The sequence below is a fragment of the Gadus morhua genome, chromosome 9 (assembly GCF_902167405.1).
Source record: "Gadus morhua chromosome 9, gadMor3.0, whole genome shotgun sequence".
NCBI classification, from domain to species: Eukaryota; Metazoa; Chordata; class Actinopteri; order Gadiformes; family Gadidae; genus Gadus; species Gadus morhua.
Genome location: NC_044056.1, coordinates 17,865,166 through 17,886,055, shown reverse-complemented (window position 1 = coordinate 17,886,055; position 20,890 = coordinate 17,865,166). Strand labels below are relative to the sequence as shown.

General features: G+C 43.6%; 3 protein-coding genes across 3 annotated transcripts; 1 reads left to right on the top strand and 2 right to left on the bottom strand.

Moving 5' to 3' along the window:
* Nucleotides 1-87: 87 nt before the first annotated feature.
* On the bottom strand, nucleotides 88-3,900 carry coq9 (coenzyme Q9 homolog (S. cerevisiae)). Its single transcript, XM_030366254.1, has 9 exons — nucleotides 3,777-3,900; nucleotides 3,070-3,292; nucleotides 2,478-2,613; nucleotides 1,797-1,939; nucleotides 1,614-1,698; nucleotides 1,150-1,254; nucleotides 703-858; nucleotides 570-623; nucleotides 88-485 (listed from the first exon to the last, which is right to left on the bottom strand). Exons 1-9 carry the CDS (start codon nucleotides 3,832-3,834, stop codon nucleotides 450-452), a joined length of 996 nt encoding a protein of 331 aa, XP_030222114.1. The 5' UTR covers nucleotides 3,835-3,900; the 3' UTR covers nucleotides 88-449.
* On the top strand, nucleotides 3,862-7,720 carry ciapin1 (cytokine induced apoptosis inhibitor 1). The gene is made up of 9 exons (XM_030366255.1): nucleotides 3,862-4,006; nucleotides 4,494-4,656; nucleotides 4,863-5,006; nucleotides 5,228-5,307; nucleotides 5,609-5,777; nucleotides 5,892-5,968; nucleotides 6,507-6,625; nucleotides 6,885-6,966; nucleotides 7,158-7,720. The coding sequence occupies exons 2-9, from the start codon at nucleotides 4,503-4,505 to the stop codon at nucleotides 7,266-7,268; spliced, it is 936 nt and encodes a 311-aa protein (XP_030222115.1). The 5' UTR covers nucleotides 3,862-4,006; nucleotides 4,494-4,502; the 3' UTR covers nucleotides 7,269-7,720.
* On the bottom strand, nucleotides 7,367-14,910 carry prmt7 (protein arginine methyltransferase 7). Its single transcript, XM_030366250.1, has 17 exons — nucleotides 14,580-14,910; nucleotides 14,229-14,265; nucleotides 13,547-13,696; nucleotides 12,903-13,011; nucleotides 12,671-12,783; nucleotides 12,251-12,480; nucleotides 11,721-11,901; nucleotides 11,194-11,321; nucleotides 10,849-10,987; nucleotides 10,663-10,746; nucleotides 10,497-10,544; nucleotides 10,267-10,356; nucleotides 9,989-10,150; nucleotides 9,322-9,396; nucleotides 9,035-9,195; nucleotides 8,680-8,776; nucleotides 7,367-8,479 (listed from the first exon to the last, which is right to left on the bottom strand). Exons 1-17 carry the CDS (start codon nucleotides 14,672-14,674, stop codon nucleotides 8,309-8,311), a joined length of 2,070 nt encoding a protein of 689 aa, XP_030222110.1. The 5' UTR covers nucleotides 14,675-14,910; the 3' UTR covers nucleotides 7,367-8,308.
* Between the last annotated feature and the right edge of the window lie 5,980 nt (nucleotides 14,911-20,890).

Sequence of the window (20,890 nt, the reverse complement as noted above, 5' to 3'; positions counted from 1 at the left end):
CTCAGAGAGCGATTGGACGAAGGCAGAGGTGGGTGGGTTGATATTCATTACCATCCGGGTCAACAATTCTGTCAACGGATTTCAAAATAAAAGGTCTGCCATTTTATTGCACTTTTTTTGTTTACAATATTTAGGCACTTTCAAATACATTGAGGTGACAATGAATGTATGATGTATGAAATACACATAAAGAGGTTTTGAACTACTGAATAGTTTAATGAGTTCCAGAATGACTCAACAGTACATAATACATATTATATTATACAAACAGAATACAGCTTAATGGGATGGAGAGATCAAGCACTGGCAGTTGAAATGTGCAGATTCTGCAACTGAAAATAAAATAATCGTACGCCTTTTTTACTAATTAATAAACATATTTTTTAGTGTAAATTAATAAGCCATATGTTTGAGTATGGTGAAACTTGGGTTGACAGGAGCCTTTAATATCATCTTCTCTGGTTCACTCCTGTTAGATTCTTCAGCTGTGGGAAAGGGAGTACACCATTTTCCCAATTAAATTAAAAGACACAAACCTCATCATAATTCACAGTAAGAAAAATACTTACTGTAATGGCAGCTCCCATTAATCCCTGCACCACTGCTTCCCCTGTGGACTGCACCTATAGAGCATATTTCACTTTAGGGACAAAATCTAAAATATATAGTTATTTAGCAGACCGGAATAGGATAACACTGGACCTGTTTGGCAGTGCCAGCCATGTTGACAACATCCTGAATGCGGTTTTCAAGGAAGGCCCAGGTATCCTGGTAGTCTGGGGAGGAGTCCTGAATCATCACCAACTCTGTGGTGTTATAGATGCCCGTTAGCGCTGCTCGTTTGGTGTACCAGTTCATCTACAAAAAACAACAACACATAAATATCATGGTTAAGGTGGCAATACAACAATAAAGTCTAATAAGAATGTAATCGGAGGATTTTAAACCAGACTGAAGACCTAATTTGACCTGGGTGGTGGCAGGTCAGATAATTTGGGGATGGTGCGGAAAGGAGAAGAGGGGTATGAGGGCCCATAGTTATGAAGTGTCTCAAAATGTATTTGAATTAGTTATGAGGGTTCTTATGACCTTTGAATATTGATAGAGTTTTAAGAGAGGTTGATAACTATGGGCCTGGGACCAACTCACGTCTGTGGAGCGATCTCCAGCGTGGTACCAGATGTCGTCGATCAGGGAGGACAGGTGCTTCAGGCTGTCAGGGATGTTGTGTGGAAGGAGCAGGAGACTCATGGCCTAAAGGGACATTCCCAGTCATGGGATCAAACAGCCGGCAATACATTTTGAGAATATTCAGTGTTTCAAATGGACTATTATTTTTTTCAACTGAGATGCATGAAATTCCCCTACAATTTGCCTATTGATCACAACAGAATATTTTGTCGGCAATAATCTGGTGGAATACTGAATCAATAATTGTATTAAACTCTCTAGCTTTAATTATACCTACAAACCACTTCCTAGACATATATGGATATTGGGTTTACACAGTATTCAACACAGACACCTGGAATTTTTTATATCATATGTTTCATTTCGTAAAGTAAATTCCCATTCATATTAAGATGCCATGTGTTATCAATTTGACAACATACCTGAGGCCATGTTTCAATGTAGGGGATATGCATTCTCAATCTGGCCTCCACGGCATCCCTTAAGAACTCTGCAGTCTTCTTTTTTCTAAATCACAAAGTTGGCATGTAAAGAAATGTGTACTATTGATTCGAAAACCGGAAAGCAATACTGGACAGCATTGTAAACATGTAACGTGCACATACTCAGCCTGGCCCAGCTGGACCTGGTTATGCTGTTCAGCTAGGGTCTCATTCAACTCTGCGTTGCTCTGTGCAACGAAGTGCAGGACCAATTCTCCAGCCCCATTGTCAAACATACCAGTGGATGCGGAGGAGAGCCCAATGGTCTGAAACAGATGCATAACAATGATTGAATGTATACATTTTGTATTAGTTCATCTGACTAATTTAATAAAAGTATATCGGGGCTGGGGGGCTTAATCATTGTGTTCACGAGACCAGTGATTCCAGCATTTCAGATGCAGCAGGAATGACGTGCCATTTTCTAAAGCAGTAAACCGAAAAAGCATCTTGCTGAACGCACTTGGACAGACTTCAACCATGACCCATAGTTACAGACTAAATCTATCAAGGAACCTCATCACGACTTAATAATTTGGGAATACCTAATGGCACCTTACAGGCAAGTGCAGGCCATCGTAGCTTCTCCTACGTAATTGGAAAAGGAGAGGTTTGTGTGTTTGTGTGTTTGTGTGTGTGTGTGTGTGTGTGTGTGTGTGTGTGTGTGTGTGTGTGTGTGTGTGTGTGTGTGTGTGTGTGTGTGTGTGTGTGTGTGTGTGTCTGTGTGTGTGTGTTTTAACCTCACAACTAGAAGCCACAATCCTACACACTGCACCTCTAAGAGGAGGGTTACCTTCAACATACCTCTGCACCAGCTGCAATGGCCTCCATTGACCACCCATATAGTGGGACAAACTCAAGTGCAGATGTTAGGATGCGAGTTTGAAGTTGTTCCTCCGTCTCATACTCTTCTTCCTGCTCCCCGCTCTGATCCTGGTAACTAAGCAACCAAGAACCACCAGCGGAACTCTTTAGATAATATTTTAGCAATATGAGCACTGTAAACAACTTGGTAATGGAGTTTTGAATAAAAAGCTTGCCATTTTAAGTCAATATCTTAAAATTAACCATGACTATGTAGAGGCAAAATGTTAACACTTAAGACTATGAATATGGATAGGCCACTGACAAGTTTAGCTTAATATAAGGGTGAAAATGAATATTCATTGCATGTATATCATGTCTTGGCTAATGGAAACAATGTCAACAATTATTTTGATTGTTAAGTAAAACGAAATGATAATGCCAATACATTTCCCACTAAAATATTAGAGTTGGAATGCAGCAAAAAAAACGAAAGGTTATCTTATCTATAGTAGCATTCATTGTGAAACTGCATTCGTGACAACCTTTTATTTCCATCTCATCCATACCATAAACACAGTATGATGCTGACCTAGTGTTGGACCTGGATCCTTCCTCTGCTGCCGCTGAAGCCTGCTGGAAACCCTCAGTTGTGTCCTGCTCAGACTGGTAGTGAGCATGGCTTGATGTGGAAGAGGAGCTGGTTGGAGAAGTTTTGTCATCTTTTGATCCATCCTGCAGTCGAACAGCAGCGCAGTGAAATCCTTTTCTCAGGTTGGCACACTGGGGATGGGTCGTTTTTGGTGCAGCCAACACTTAAGTCAGAATAATGAATAATGCAATTAGATAATATACATGGATGGCAATGGAGGTTATTAAGACGAAAAATAGCAATATCATATGATTCTGTCAACTAGTATTAAGAAGCACAGATTAAGAAAAAAAAAATCCCAGCGTAATTATCAGTACGTAAACAACTGATTTACTTGGGAAGACCGAAACGCCCCCCACTTGCTGGAAGCAGTTTAATATTGAGCCAGTCAACAACAGTTTCGAATATGTCAATACGAAACAAGGTTAAAACAATGATTCTGTCAGTTTGAATGAACATTATGGCCAACAAACTCGTGTTTTATTCTGCCCTTCATGATCACCTTTTCCTAAATGTCAAGTGACATTGGTTAGGTAAGCAAACGACAAATGTTTTTCGGTTCAAACCACATGTGCAACTCAAAAATTAAATCGTTGAATAAATCAAGGGGAGTTTTTTCAGCTTAAAACAAAATGCTTGCATATTACCGCTGCCAAGGGCCCGGAATGCCCTTACACTCCGTAAACCTCGTACTAGCGCCGCCATATCCAGCTACAGCGGACTGTTTAGAAAGTGTTGTGACGAATTTATTAAGCGACCCGCCGCATGTTGTGCACGTCATTGTTTTGAGCAATACAGACCACCTGACCGTCTTTTCGCATGTCCGCCGCGATCTGAATTTATTTCATTTTATTCAGAAGTAAGGGACCTAATATAGGTAAGAAAGGTTTTGAAGTCTGTACAACTCTATATACTATTCAGGTTGGAATCTGATGTGTTGTGTTGTGTATTTTTGGAGCAAGTGGTTTTCTGCGTCATGCTGCTTGAGGTTTCTATGACTTTCACATATAACTACGCATTTGTTCTTTACAATACAGGGACTAAAATTAGATAATTTTCTATCAATTTATTTTTCCAAAGAACTCCAATGAACTGAAATGTTTACCAATTTCTACAAATATCCATTGTGTTAATTTTTCTAGCTGTGTTTGTTTTGGGCTCTGTAGACCGAGTGCTGCATTGTGCAGTGTCATGGTTAGGTTGCGATCGTATTGGCATACCATACGAGTTGGTAATTGTACGTTTTATTCGTTCATTGATTAGATCAGTCTGAGAGGTCAAACCAATACCTTTACTACGAACATCTTTGTCTAACTACTTCTGCCACCACATTTATTTAATTGAAGCTGATGTTTGTACTCTAGAAGCCTAGAATGGACCTTGGCATCAAGGCAGGAGACAAGGTGCTCCTGGTGTGGAATCAACCATCATCCCCTTTGGCCCTCAAAGAGCTGGCGGAGAGTGTGGGTGCATTCATTGGAACCGATGGCAAAATATCAGTCGAGAATATGGAAATGCTGTTATTATGTGAGTGTTTCATTTTATATCATTACGCTATCATGTCAACCTTTTTTTTTATTATACACACGCATATCAAACAATTATGTTTTAGTTATAATCTATCGTGTGACAGAAATATTTCAATTTGATAATGCAAAGGAACAATCAATACCATGAATCTTCTCAGCAAGCTGATGGCCTAAAGCTTTAATTCTTGTCTTTCTTCCCTCCAGCCTCCCATAGACCTTCCTCCTATGACTGGGTCCTCTCCTGCCTTCTCATTGACAGCTCGTCTGTCCACAGCTCAGAAACGCTGGCGGAAATGGCCCGGGTTCTCAAGCCCGGCGGGAAGCTCATTATGGAGGAGCCGGTCACAGGTGAGATCTACATAAGATCCACCCATCCGTCTCGAGCAAAGGACCTCTGAATCTGATATTTAACTTTGAATAGTGAACCCAGAACCTTTGGGCTCTTGGTCAAACACCCTATCCACTCATCAGTCTGCAACCTACTGTATCTCTTTGTTTGTTTCTTTTTATTTACCTGGCTCTGTTTCTCATTTTACCTTTACCGCAACTCCTCTTTCTGTCTGTAACAGGAACTAATGGATACAGTGTGAGGACTGCTGAGAAACTGGCATCTGTCCTGAAGCTGTCAGGCCTGACGTCTGTTGCAGAGGTCTGTGTCTGGAGTGTCAATCATAATTCTAGAACATTTTACACAAGAAACCCTTTTCCATGACTTCATAATCCAAGGAAATGGCTTGATATGAAAACCTTTTTCTCTATGTTTCAAGGAGAAGATTGATGTTTGTTTTTCCATGCTATCACTGTGTCGTGGGACACGTAGCAATAGATACAGGCGTAGATTTTGTGATTAAAAAATGGCCTTTGGGGTGATATAACTATACATACTATCGCTGAGCAATAGCAATAGCAATAGTGTCTACTTATTCTTGAGCCGTCGGTTTGTTGTGCAGATGGGTAAAGCAGAGATGAGTCCAGACGCACTGAGCTCTCTCAGGAGCAGCACTGGCTACCAGGGGAACTCCCTGCTCAGGGCCCGCATGTCGGCCGCCAAGCCAGACTTTGAAGTGGGCTCGTCGAGCCAGCTCAAACTCTCTTTTGGGAAGAAGACGCCTAAGCCAGGTCGATTTTAAAATTATACTTTATGCATTATTTCAGCTAATTTGTGTGTGTGTGTATGTGTGTTTTACTTCTGTGTGTGACCGGGCTATTGGGTCAACTGTGTTGTTTTATTAGCCGAGAAACCAGCCCTTGATCCCAATGCTGCCAAAATGTGGACCCTCTCAGCCAATGACATGGACGATGAGGCTGTGGTAAGTAAACTGGATGTGCTCCAAAGTCTTCAAAAAAAGTCTGCAAATTAACGCATGCTGTAAGAAATATGAATGTATGTCTGTATATATATTTGACATATATATACAGTACACATACCCTTTTATTTTCTTCAGTTTGTCTATGGGACACATGCTGTATATAGGTCTGTGTCTATGGGACACGTACCGTGTATAAGTATGTGTCTATGGAACACATCCTGTATATAGGTATGTGCCTAGCAGTGTACAAGAAGCCCTTCAAATCCTCAAAACAGCAATTATTCACAAAAATCTTCTAGATGTAGCTCTTAATTACATATACAATTTTAAGAGCTTTGAAGATAATAGAGGACACACCCGTAAACTAGGGCTCTGAAGCAGATGAGGGATGGCAAGGCCTGCTTGTGGGAAACGGCACAGGACATAACCCCCCACCTTGAGTCTTGCCTTGGGATGGGCGGGCGGGCTCTCCACTGAGCCCTGGTCTGACCTTAGAGCACTGGTTCTGGCTCCTGACCAAGCACTTACTTGTGTTCAGGACTTGGTGGATTCTGACACTCTGCTGGATGAAGAGGACCTAAAGAAACCCGAGGCCTCCTCCCTCCGAGCCACCTGTGGAGATGGGGCTGCCAAAAAGAAGAAAGCCTGCAAAGACTGGTTAGAAGAACAACAACCTTAAATACTGCAAAGCAACACATCCCTCCCCCCTACAGTTTGATTCATGAATTACCTAAGCCGTTATTACACAGTAACTCCCAGTTTCAAATTGGCATTGAATAGCCCCAGTATAATGGTATTATTATTTTTCCTGTAAGATAACCTACCATTTCCTCTTGAGAGCTACAGAGTTGAGCAGCAGCGAGCCATGCATTCATGAATATGTAGGTTAATTAACCATTTGTTTGTTTGTGTGCAGCTCGTGCGGCTTGGCTGAGGAGTTGGAGCAGGACACCAAAGGAGTGCAGAAGGCCAGCCTACCAAAGTCTGCCTGTGGAAGTGTACGTAGCTTTGAGTTGGAGCATTTAGCAGAGATGCTTTTTGTAAATTATCAACAAAACCGATACAGAACCTGGTGTTTATGAAACGATAGGCCCTTGTTGTAAATGTAAGGACTTGTCGTTTACCTGTGCCATGTTCAAAGTATTGCTTTTGTAATCTCCATATTGACATCTGATGTATTGTTTTTCAGTGTTACCTGGGTGATGCCTTCCGCTGTGCTAGCTGCCCACATATGGGTAAGCCAGCCTTCAAGCCAGGAGAGAAGATCGTGCTAGACAAAAATACCCTGACCGATGCTTAAAGACCCAGAACCATAAACAAGAAACACAACTTGTTGCACCAAACCCATTTCTGACCTCTAGGTTACATTCCGCCACTTGTTACATGAAAGCAGTGTTGGTTTAGGGAGAAAATGATTGACATGGATGGCATTTAAATTGACAATTGATCAATTCTAAGTTAATGACCAATGCTTAAAAATCACAATAGTCGGGTAAATCACAATAGTACATCTTATCAGTCACGTGAACTGTTTGTTATTGAAGGATGTCAAGGTTTTTCTGATTTAGTTAGCATTTGTGTCACTTTAATAAAAAATCCTTTGCAGATGCTGGCTCTAAATGAAGTTGAAGTTAGTCAAGTCAATCATTACCTTAATGAGAGCACCCAAATTTGAATTTTCAAGCTTCATGTATATTTGCCTGTATAGATGAACATTTTGGCAAAATAATAAATGCACTTGATTTGAATGAGGTTTATTGTAATGTAAAGCAAACAATCTTTTCATAAATACGGTAAAATGTTACAAAAAAGGTACATTCATTAACTATTGTTGAAGTTATGTATAGATACGAACGCCATAAGCAAAGATTACTAGACCATTAATTAAGATAATGCTTATTATTTCATTAACTTATATTAAATGGTTAATTAATGTACTTGGTAAAGTGTTACCATACCTTTTTGTATTTGTAGTAGTTTGACTTAACCATGATCGAATTTCACCATGAATTGACAGCTTCTATTCTTTGAGAATGGTTAACCTTGAATACCTTTTAGTTCGGCAAAAATAAGTAGGCAAGACATTCCGCTCAAACGCTAGCAATAAAAAAATTGTCTTATCCCACGTTTTTGGATTTTCTATCAATAGAAAGATTTCAGTTTGTCTTGTTCTCGGTTGTATGATGAACTCGCTATAATCCCAGCACTAATAATCCCAGAATAAACAGAAGCAAATCCAAAATACAGTAGGCACAAAACGGGTCACCAGATGGGCGTCTCCATCGCGAATGACATGTAAAAATAGGGTTTGAATCATAGTTCACATCTTCAGCATCCGTATCACGCTGAATCAGAGACAACGTTGAACTCCATACTGATGTCTCCTGAGCTGGGTTCAAAGGTGAAACTGTAAGACACTTTGCCGCCGCCGCCGTCTTCCCCCACGCTTTGTCGCGGCGACGGGAAAAAGTAGACGCCCTGTTTTCTGTGACGACTCCACTCGCAAGCACCCTGCGGGGACGGCATACAGTGCATCCATATAAAGACTCTACGCAGCAATCGTAACTGGAATCACGGTCGACGAAAGCAAAAGTAAACCGGGGAATGCAGATCAAAATAACATGAACTCTTATCTCAACAAATGTTATATATTAGAAAAAGTGAAAGAGAGTGACCATACACAGATGAGAAGAGGTTTGGTTTCTGCTTACCTGCTCCCCAACATCTCCTGAGAGACCCATGCTGATGGTGACTTCCTCGGTCAGCTGGTACTCCATCCATATGGCAACGCCGTGGCAAGAGCCACTCCTGGAAGGACAACCAGAATGCAAGCAATGAAATGCGACGGTCACTTAAGAATACGATTATTATACATTAGAGCTTTTAAGATCAAGATATTGTAGGATGTAAAAGATATGGGAGACAAGAGGCCAGTGAGATACAACTATCGGAACTTGCAGACCGTTTAACAACTTGAATAATATAGCATTTACCACCACGCATATTCAAACTCTTGGAGTTCAGTATATAATTATGGAGTCCAAGCCTCCACGAGATCAAGTGTACCTGACAAAGGGGAAGCAGCCCTGAGCGTTGATTGGCTGCTCAGGGACACACTGTGTGAAGTCAAAGGTCATGACGGCAGTGGGCAGGGTCAAAGCTCGGCACGGGTATTCCCACAACGGGTGGGGCTCCGCCTCACGGGACTCACGGAAATCCAGAGATCGCTGAAGGCCGAGAGACGGAAAATGGAATTATTTCAAAAACTGAACAAAGTGGGCAAGACAGAAAAAGAATAATCCAATGAAAGTTATTGATTTCATAGAGGTAAGCAAATGACTTCAAGGGGTTACCTGAACCATCTGGTCCATGGGCGACACGTCGAACCCTTCGCACGTTCCACAAGGGGCTCGTATCCTCCAAAGATCCTAGAGGGACAACGATTAAAACAGCGTTTTGCATCATCTCCCCCGTCTGAACGACGATACTCCAAACTCCATGCATGGGGATACCGAGGGTAATCATTCATCATAGGCACCCATACTGCTAAACACAATACAAAATAAGTAGGGCCTAAAAAATTTTTTTGTTTGGTTCCGGTTTCCGACCGACCCTGTCAATTTATGTGCGACCCAAATTATTTTATGAACTTTATAAAAATAAAAAAAATAAAACTTTTTTTGATGCAAACTATATTTACGTTTTGGTACAGCACCTCTTCATTCTGTACAAGGATGAGCGAATTTTCTCGTTTTTAAATGAAAACAACCTACCTATCATTCGCTGCCGCTGGAAAAAATAAAATAAAAAAATAAAATAAATTCCCTACCTACCCATGTATTTGACTGCGATGCAAAAGGGAATTTCTGAATGGAAATGTGTGAAATTAACATGCAGTCAACACCGTAAAGTTCGAACCCATAGGGGTAGAAGCATGAGGCCAATGATGACCTACACCTGCGCGCACCTGGCCAATCAAACCAAGAGCCGCAGCTCTGGAGGGTCCGATTGCGGCCTCACCTGGAACTCCACGGCGGCGGCGTGCAGTGTGGCCGAGCGGGGCAGGATGGCGGCCCCTGGACGCAGGAGCTTGGCCAGCGCCGTCCGGCAGTACCAGAAGAACAGCGAGTGCCACGGCAGCAGGCTGGTGCTGTAGTAAGGCTCCCCCATCAGGACGGAGATCTGGGGGGGGGTCACAACAAGGTATGAGCATGGAACTGAAGACGCCGCAGCTTGCTGCCGGATCAGGGCGGACGGAGGGGAGTTTAAGGTGCTGGGGTCAGGGCTCAGGGGGTCACCTGTTGTCCCCCCAGGTCGTTGCTGCTGAGCTGGTCGGCTCTGATCTCCAGGAGCTCCACGCCGCCTTTCATGGAGTTGGCCTCCAACACCTGCAGAGTGGAAGGATGGATTGGTGTATTGCCTTATTGGTGTACACATGATGACATAGACGTCCACTGTTACGCTTAATATGAACGGCAATGCCATAAAGATGGGATTTACATGTATGTGTGTATGCATGTACATTTACCTGTTCAATAACCCGTTTAGACATTCTAGAACTTTCCAAACCAAAGACCTGAATGAAAGGACAGAGAAATGCAGCGAATACTGTAAGCTCATGGTTTATTCAGACAATATGCAATTAAAATGCAGGAACTAAGAGTCAAAATAAAAAATAAGGACAAGTGTCTCACCTTTTTGGCCCCGAGCATTTGAGCAAAGACGGGCAGCAGGCTTCCATCGCTAACGCTCAGGCAGACGCTGTCTACATCCAAAACCTACACACGAAAGAGACCCGGCATGATACAATGGCCAATAGCGTGGCATAGTGGGGTCCCATTAAGCCAGCCCGTCCCCCGCCACCGAGCCCTGCTACGTACGCTGCGCAGCGCTCTGACGTAGCTCTCCGTGCGACGGCCGTCGTTGAGCTCTCCGAAGCGTGGGCGGTTCCACACCAGGTGGGCGTGGCAGGTACAACATGGCCGGCACAGCGGGGTCTCCTTCAGTCCCACCTGTTGGCTGAGGAAGGAGAGGGCAAACCCCGGGGTCACAACAAGCTGCTGCTGGATCAGGCAGGGGACACATACATCACGCATGCATGCGTGCATAGAGATTTGGACCACTTTTGTAATAATTTCTTTGTTTACTGGAGAGACGGTGACAAAACAGTGGTCAGAGGAATGCAGCGTTGACCCACAGCAGAGGAGGGAACCAAAGGGGAGTACCTGTCTGTCTGCAGGCCGTACCACAGGCTGTAGTCGTCGTGGATGACTGTTAGGCTCAGCTCCTCCCCCTCCACAACACTCCTTTCGGTAGGCAGGAAGTAAACACTCTGCATCCAGTGGTCGCGCCACTAGAACCACACAGAACCACGACCCCACATTAGTTCCAATAAATTTGAAACGAACGCTAGAAAAAAGTCACGTGGAGCACATCGCTCATATCTTGGGTCGTCTGGTACTGGACGAAGTCCCCAAGACCAAATTGGCTGCCGCCGGGTATGCAATTGCCATGACCTCTAAACTCAACGCAACATCATGATTCCAGTTTAAAGTTTAGAAAAAGATATTTTTTATTACTAAACACCACACCAAAAACAATACCAAGGCTTCCCCCTGTCGCACAAATGCTAGCCCACTGTTAGCTAGCTAAGTAGGTAGGTAGGGATGTTTGCATGTTGTGCCTTATGTAATGCCATGTTTTGTCTGAGTGTGAGGATCATGTGCATGTGGCTGTGAGGGTCTGAACCCACCGGTGCGGCTTTGGGTTGAGGGTAGGTCCAGCTGGGGGCCATGCTGCAGACGATAGAGCCCTCGGGGTCCATGTCAATGTCCCACCAGGACAGAACCACCTGGGCCCTGCCGCTGACCCGGGCTGGAAAGTGAGAGGTGTGGGACTGTGGAGCGCTGCTCACAGGCTTACTGAAGTCCAGACTGGTGGGGAGTGGAAACAACCAAGAGAGGGGCAGAGGGGACGACACAGGGGAACAATAAGGTTAATAACATATGTTTGACTGACCGTAGAAAACTAAGAAGCTGAAAAAGTTGAAAAGGGCTTATAGAGAGCGTGTATAGAGTGTATAGAGAGCTTCTGTCTATACAATTCTCTGTACCTGTATTTGCAAGTATGTATGTACTAGGTGGAGTTTATTTTTCTCTTTTTATTATTTAACCAAATATGTAACGCTTTTGCCTGTTCATTTGTATTTTTGAAAATAAAGATTTGATCGCAAAAAAAAAAAAACAGCTTATGTAGAGCCTGCCCTCCTTCTCTCTGTCTCACCTGAACATGGTGCAGAGAGGGCCCAGGGGTGTGAACTGTTCAGGGGAGACCTGGCTGAGCTGGATGTCGCAGACAGAGTGGGCCCCGGCGCATTGCGTCACGGCAGGGGGCGGGGCCAGGCGGGCCCCCTCCACCATCACGGGCTGCAGCTGGCCCCAGCTCCACAGCAGCTCCGACTCCACCAGCTGAGAGTACACGGTGGCCCGGTGTGGCACGGCCTCACAGCCCTCCTGTAGGGGGCGGTAAAGAGACAATTCGAGCGGAAGAATGGAGTAAATGGGGTCTAAAGAAGACCCTTTCGGCTTGGACTCCAACCCCCTGAATAGGTGATCCATCCCCAAAAGGACATTGCAGACGGCGATTGCTCTATGCAACCCTTCCTGATGAATGGGATAAAAAGACACACACACACACACATACCTGCACCAGATTCTGGTGTGCGTGTTCGTAGCTAGGCAACGCCCCCTCGCCAATCAACTCAGTGTCAAAGAGCTCTGTGACCAAGATGTTAGCTCTCGTCTGCATGTCCCCGTCTGTCAAAAGACAAACATTATTTTAGTTAGTTACAACTTATCTATTTTAGGCGGAGAAATAACTGCACGTATAAGCCAGCTACATAGCCGTAGCAGTCTGGGTTGGCATCATGTCTGACCTGGCCCCAAAGTGACTTCTGTGGAGTGCTTGTTAATGATCTTCATGCGGTCGGAGAAGCCGTTTTTTTCCACAATGCACTTTGCTGCCTCGGCCATGGGCTTGAACACCTGAAAACAAAAATAACAAAATAGATAGGTAGTAGCTTCATATCAATAAGCTGCAACTGAATAAGATTGGCAAAGGGGAGAACCTCAAGGATGTGTTAGAATTAAAACAAACGTAATACATTGCATTGTGAATATTATATAAAGAGAAGAATCAGGTTTCTAAACTTTTGGGGATTATTGGGGAGATTTAATTTGAAGATATAAAGCTCCTTAATGCATTCAAGCACTGCGGCGTAAACTTTATGTAATAGTGCTTTATAACACTGAATGTTTTGGTGTTAAAAATAACCATTGGTTCGGCTAAACATTTATTGGGAAAGGAGCTTTCAGCAATTAGCAAAGAGGAGCCTGTTGCAAATTCTGGTGTGGTCCCTGGTCACAAAGAAGGTTAAAATCTGTAGCTTATTATAGACCTATACTCAAACACTAGCATTTCCTTACAATATTATAGAAATGCTATAATTGCATTCAGCTATAATGGCATATATTATAGAGGGCTTTTTCTTTAGAAATGTCTGGCTCATGTTTGTCTTACCTCTACGGCGTAGCAGAAGTCTGCCCCCGCTGTGAGTGCCATCATGGAGAGCAGGCCCGTGCCCGTTCCGATGTCCAGAACCGTCGCCTTCTCACCACGAGCCTTCACTCTGGCCACAGCTGCACGGATACCCGCGTAATATTTCTGGTTCTGGAATAGAGAGAGGGCAAAGCGTTATTATGTGAACGGCACACATTAACTGACCAAGTAGGGTGTGTCCCAGGAATGAATTAAGTGGATTATTATTAATCAATTTTAACATTTTTTTCACTTTTGTAGATTTAGTAAAAAATTACCCTCCAGAGTCAATGAAAAGCCCACAGTACATCTCTGCAGCAGCAGGTCAAACATTTAAAAAATATGTGCAGCTTCAGGTAGCAGAATGGCAATGAGCATGACACTATGTATGAGCCTGCCCCTGAGAAAGGGACTCCATTCCACTCTGATTACTGGAGTTGCATTATCACCCAAAAGTTAGCACTAAAAGACATACTCGTAGAGATTATACTATTTGGATGCCCAGGATAACTGATAGCTCATCATGAATGAGTGGGGTTGTACTATGTCTGCCTAATGTGTGTGATTAATCCTGTGTGCATCACATTCAAGGTCTGTTGAATGCTGAATGGGATCCACAGACTGAGGAATGGGTAGGACATTAAAACCAGCTCAGCAAACTCACCCGATCGGTATCATGAAGCATATCAGCATAACTGGACCTGATACAAGAAAAAGATACAAGTTACAATTATTGATTTTGTAAGTGAATGGCCCATCCTAATGACTTGGCATCAATGACTTACTACGCCAGTGCATTGTCCAAAATAAATCCCAGATGTATTGGCATTATTCTAAAAGCATTATAGTATTTTTTATTATGGGGCAATGTAAATGTATACTGTGCTATCTTAAGCTATGAAGTGAACTGATTGACCAACAGAGCAAACGTAGTTGGCTTTCTGCATACAATAACAATCATAAAACGTATGGTAACACTAATAACAATAATGCTATGCTCCCCATTGCAACCTGCCTTGCTATCTCTTGATGATAGTCGTATTCCTCACTTTCCTCCACCCAATCTAGGGCACCCGTAGTTGGGTTCGCTCGTCCACAGAATGTCTTCATTTTTGCATAGATTCCCAATATATGATCACCGGTTAACTGTGTGACTTTAGTTTATGACAAGCTTATACGTCCAATTACTACCGCGGTACTGTAGTTTACTTTACAGCAGCATTGCCTACAAGGGGGCAGACATTTTCACCGACAGCGTCACACGTTGTTCTGATCACGTGGTCAATGGAACACGTGACAAAACTGTTACCCTGCTACCAGAGCAGTGAACTCTGTCAGTAGCACGGAGCGCACAGTCCCAGAATTAAACAGGGTGTGGTCTGACATAAAGCCTACCAATAAATCGTTATGGTCCCTAAAGGCACTCTCCCTCCGAATCCTGCCATTTGCATGGTCCGCCAGAAGTGCCATATGGTGCAGCATTACCACGGCGCTCACCTCTGTATTTATAGGGTTACGGTAAGACTGACCGAGAACACCTTGGATAATCAGTTTGTAATCACCCATATGAAATGTTCTTGAACATAACCCCTTTTTAATGCCTGATTTGTCATGAAAAGCATCAAGAGTAACGGACAACAATTGTGATGAGTGTGGTTTTCCACACTTGGGATTTAATTTACATTTGATTATGTGTTTACAGTTTCACATAAAGATATTATGTTATTGACACATGTTGGACAGATGCTTTATTCCATGCAGTCGCGCCGTCAGTGGACAGTATGGAGTGACGGGATTAAATATCCTAACCCTAAGGAGATGTTTCTGGAGTTATAACCAAGAAATAACGCAGTTGCCTTAAATTATTCTGATTATAGTTTTAACGCATGATACGGGTTGAAATTAAATTTATGAAGGGATATGATAAAACATAATGTTTCTTCTCACTCTACAATTCTTCTGTCTGACTTCAGTTCACCACCACACCATCTGTGTCGCCAATTCTCCTTTTCCTCCAAACCATGCGTACGCATGGGTCAGAGTTTGCTTAGGGCTGCGCACATTCTCCCGTCAAGTTGGTTTTTTATCGATCACAACCTTGCCGTGGAAAGTCACGTACGCCAATTTCAGCCCCGTTTTGTGCGTACGCAACGGTTATAAATGAGACCCCTGGGGCCTCATGTACTAAGACTTGCGTGGATTTCATACTGAAACTTCGCGTACGCCAAAACCCAGAAACTGTCTTACGCACAAAAATAATAAAATAATAATAAATAAATTCAGATGTATCAAAGTGTGCGAACGCATGGATCCAAGCACGTTTCTTTTCTACATCTCGATCAACGTTGAATTGAGCGCACATGCCGAGGTGCCAAACTCCTCCCTGTCCACGCCCTCATTTAAATATGCAATTTCATTTAAATAGGCCTCTGGACCTGAGATTCACCTCTTAATCCGATCACCAGGCACCATGAACAGAGGCAAAAAACGAAACTTCACGGAGTCTGAGCTCGAGATTTTGCTCCACGAGGTAGAAATGCGCAAGCATATGCTATTGGAACCCTGTCAACAGGGATAAATGCAAAACAAAAGAGAAGTGAGTGGGAGTGTGTTTGCGAGGCCGTCAATGCAGTGGGGTCTCAGCAGCGCACACACTCTGAAATTAAAAAAAAGTGGTCAGACCTCAAGGTAGAGGTGAAGCGGAGGGTTTCTGCCCACCGCCGAAGCGTGACCGCAACAGGGGGGACGGGAGTGGGGGAACTCTCCCCCTTCGATTTGAGAGTGGCCGCTTTGATCGGTGACACAGCTCTCACCGGAGTGGTGGGAGCCCATGAAGGGGACACCGATCATCCCCAAGGTAAATATGCTGAAGTCATAAATGCTGTAATTATACTGGTCATACAATTGGCTGCTTGCAATACACATAAGTCGTGCGTAAAGATGCCAGGATATTAAAGACTTTGACTCGTGTTTATTAACTTAAATTTTTTATTTTTGAATAGACAAGCAAGGAGAGGGCACGGATTGCTCCGTCGGCCCCGGCGTCTCCAGCGCCCTTCGGATTTGACCATTTGCGATGTCCTCTAACAACGCTAACGCAGCCATTTTTAAAACAATTTTCTTCATCCATTGCGCATGCTTTTATAGCCACCCATATAATTGCAAGGTGTGTTAATTGTTCATGAGTGTGTCTCTGATGTGCAAATCACTCTGAGTCATTGTTTTCACCTTTTTTCCCAGCGTCACCTCCAAGTGTCGCCAAAGGAACAATAGCTGTAGAAACGCGCGTACGACAGCTCTGGAGCTGGCGTGGGGACCGCACATTTTTACGGTCATTTCACGTTTTGTACATCTGAACGTGAGCGTGGAAAAGGACGTACGCCACGTTTTTGTGCGTACGCAACCTTAGTACATGAGGCCCCTGGGCTTTTATTTCCTTCACTTCATACGTTTCGACCAATCCTGTTGCTGGAGGCAGAGTTATTTGCAGAAAAACTAGACCACCCCATGAACATTTTAAAATGTAAATACACAGACATTTCTGTATAATTAAGGTGTATGACAGCTCCCTCTGCTGGACAACAGTCTCACACCAAACTACATTTTCCGTTTGAACCAACGTAGCTCTAGTACATTGATGTGAGCCGGGTTGGTGGATTGAACGTGTTGTAGCAGAGAATGGCCTGCGGGGCAGTATAAACATTGTTAAATACATGAATAGGCTTGAATTTAGTAGTAATATGGAGGTTTCATATTTTTACAAAATGGATTATGTGAACATTGCAGAATAACAATCATGTATATTAAATGTATTGCAGGAGTTTAGCTTGACGTTAACCAAGTTAAAGGACAATTAAATGAACCTCAAACATGTAGAAGTCAATGTGGGATTTTAATATATAAACAAAAACACTTGACAGAAGTTTAAAACAATTTGTAAAGGAAAGCAGAGGAAAACAATTTTCCCAAATGAATCTTTTCAAAATGTCACCACCATTCCGAAAGCAAGTGAAGGTTTGTGTAAAAGCAGTCCTCCCTGACCAGCTCTGTCCCTGACTCTAAACCCTGACTCTCAACCCTAACGCTAAACCCTCTGAGGTCAGGAAGACACGCCTTCAGTGTAAAGGTTTGAACCACAGAGAAGGAAGAAAAGAGGAAGCAGTAGAGAGTAGTGAAGTAGTGAGGTTAGTGACAGACGTGAGGAAAAGGCGTGTGGAAGCACACGGTTACATGTGGGGTCAAGAAGATCACTCCCACTGGAGGTCATTGATCCATCAGCCTCAGACTGCTGAGCTCAGCAGGTCTTCTGGAGGACGAGGCTCGGATGAACTGAGGAGACGGGACCAGCAGGATGTCAGGATCAGGGCGGTTCAGCTCAGGTGTGTCTACCCCCGACCAAACAGGATCAGGTGAGGTTCAGCTCAGGTGTGTCTGCCCGTACCAAACAAGGACATGGATGAGGTTTAATATTCAAAAGATGCAACATTATCTGAACCAAAGATAAGTCATCAAGGAGCAGGCAGGCTTTAGGGCGCCTTGCTCAAGGACGCATCACTGTATTCTGAGGACTTGAACCCTGCAGCATTGGTTTGAAAGTTGAACCCCCAACCCCTACCTAGTCCACTATGTCCAGATAATGCACATTTATGAGGAATCCTTGATGGTAGAGTCCTGGTGGTCCTCAGGATTTGCCTTCCAGATGTATGGCTTCTCCATCAGTCGTCCAGATTCCTGGTCTGGTTACAAACGTAATTTGTCTCTAATGTAAGGTAGCAAACACAGGAGTAGTTGGGCTCTAATGTAAGGTAACAAACAAAGAAGTAGTTGGGCTCTAATATCAGATAACAAACACAGTAGTAGTTTGTCTCTAATATCAGGTAACAAACACAGGAGTAGTTGGACTCTAATGCAAGGTAACAAACACAGTAGTAGTTTGTCTCTAATGTAAGGTCAAACACAGGAGTAGTTGGGCTCTAATGGCGCGTAACAAAGTAGCAGCTGTAGTTTGTCTGGTAAACAACCACAATAGTATGCCGCAACTTGTACTGGACAAACTAATCCTGCGTTACAACAAGTCCACTCTGTTTATTTTAGGCAAACTTACGAGGATCCTGGTTGGGGGAGTGATGTCGTTCTCCAGATTCTTGGCTCCTCCATCAGCTCTCCTCAGCCAGAGTCCTGTTCTGGAACAAACAGCGCGGATCTGGCCCTAAAGTCTGGTAACAAACATGTAGTTTGTCTTATTTTTAAGCCCTTTATTTCCAGGTTGTTTGGTTAATACAAACTTACAATCCTTGTTGGTAGAGTGATGGTCATCTTCCAGATTCACGGCTCCCCTACCAGCTCGCCTCCGCTCCAGAAACACGTTCTAGTAAGAGAACTCAGCGGTAGTTGGTTAACGCATGTCAAATGAACAGCTGTATTTTGCCCTTTAAGTCAACCATGCAAGTAAATACAAACTTACGAGGAATCCTTGTTGGTCGATTCCTAGTCGTCCTCCAGGGTCTCAGCTCCTCCAGCAGCTCTCCTCAGAGTCCTGGTCTGGAACAAACAGCGGAAGTCTTGCTTCAACATGTGGTAAAACAGATGTAGTCGTCTGATATATATGGTACAAACGCCGGTAGTGTGGCAATGAAGTGGCAGTGAGTGTGATGATCACTTCAGAGTCAAGCTCCATCTACCCCACGACAGACGTCATTCACCAGGCAGGCCCTCCACCAGCTCCACCACCAGCCCAGGGCCTTCAGCACGGCTCCTCCATCTGCTCCTTCAGCAGGGCTCCTCCATCAGCTCCTTCAGCCATGGATTCCTGGTCTGGTTTCAAACACAGTTGGTCTCAGCAGTAAATCACCTGGGGACGCAACACACCCCACCTCCTGCATCTGAGGTTCACTTGTAAAATGGAAGACAAATTTAAACACTTAAAAACACTTAAAAGTCTGCAGATTGTAGCGTTCAGCAATTCATCCACTACGGTCGTAGCAGCACTAGTAACATTAATGGCTCATATGACTCTTGCATAACCCCCGTATGAATTAACTCACAGCTTGGCACAGATTTAAAGTCATAAGATGATCAAAACCAGACCTAAACTACAGTGGATTTTAGTGTTTCAGATGAACTTGTGATGGTTACCCACTGGTCCGGTGCTGCAGGCCCCTGGTCTCCAGCCTCAGTCTCCGATCCACCCTGGCACCACAAGCCTCCGGTCCCCAGCCTCTAAGCCTCGCCTTTCAGCTACAGCAGCAGGTTTATATCAGCATTTACCCAACAAAAAAAACGTATTAGACTCATCCAAAACAGAGTTTCACAATTAATTGAACTATTATTTTATAACTCAAGGCCAGAAAAGACTTGAGAATTGAGAAGACTCTACTAACACAGAGCACTGACCTGTTCTGTAGGACTTCTGACAGGAGGTGGCGGTCTGGCTCTGGGTGAGGAGGTGGACGTCTTGCTCTGGGTGAGGAGGCAGACACCTTGGGACAAACTACATGTTACCTTTTTAACCTTGTACAGTTCTACAGTATCTTCTAATAATAATAAATGAAATTTATATAGCGCTTAATATGGTACTCTAAGACGCTTATATTCTACTGTAGCATGTTGGAATGACGGCCATTATTTTAGCTTTGATATTATCCAGTTGGTAACTCTGCACCAAAGTCGTTGTTTAACGTCATTCCATTGGGTAGGGTTTAACTTCTGTGGCAATTAATGACAGCAGATATTTAGAACGTACAAAAGCTGAAGTAACAAAGAACACTAAGCAGTATCGATATTAAATCAAATATACTCAGCCATATTCAGGTGCTGGGTTCCGTTGAAGAAATGTCAAATTATCTTCCACCTCAAAAGGATTTTCAGCCTTCCCTGATGTCCAAAATGGGCCCGCAAGTAGAACGCTGTTTTGTACGCGGTGAGAGTCCCGCAACTTCATTGTGGTTAAAAGAACGGCGCAACCATCGGAAATTATCAATATATTGTACGACGTACTTCTCAGTATGTATTTAATATCAAACTTTAGTTGTTTAAGATAGGGGGCAACAATTCCCAATGGAAACCGACTGAAAAATAGTTTCCGTTGGCAACGGCTGGAGGTTACGCAAATACAATCCAGAACGTTCCGCCAGATTCCCTCAGGGGACTCCCTTCAAACTAACTGCCAGGTGGTTTCTTATGGTTGTCAAGACTACAACGTTCTATGCTAACCATTGGGACTAAATCAAGTGACCACACTCAGAACCTTCCACGGCGGGAAGCACAAACCGTCTGACTGGAATCCGAACATTCCAGCCGGAACCAACCAAAGAAAAAACAGAACCA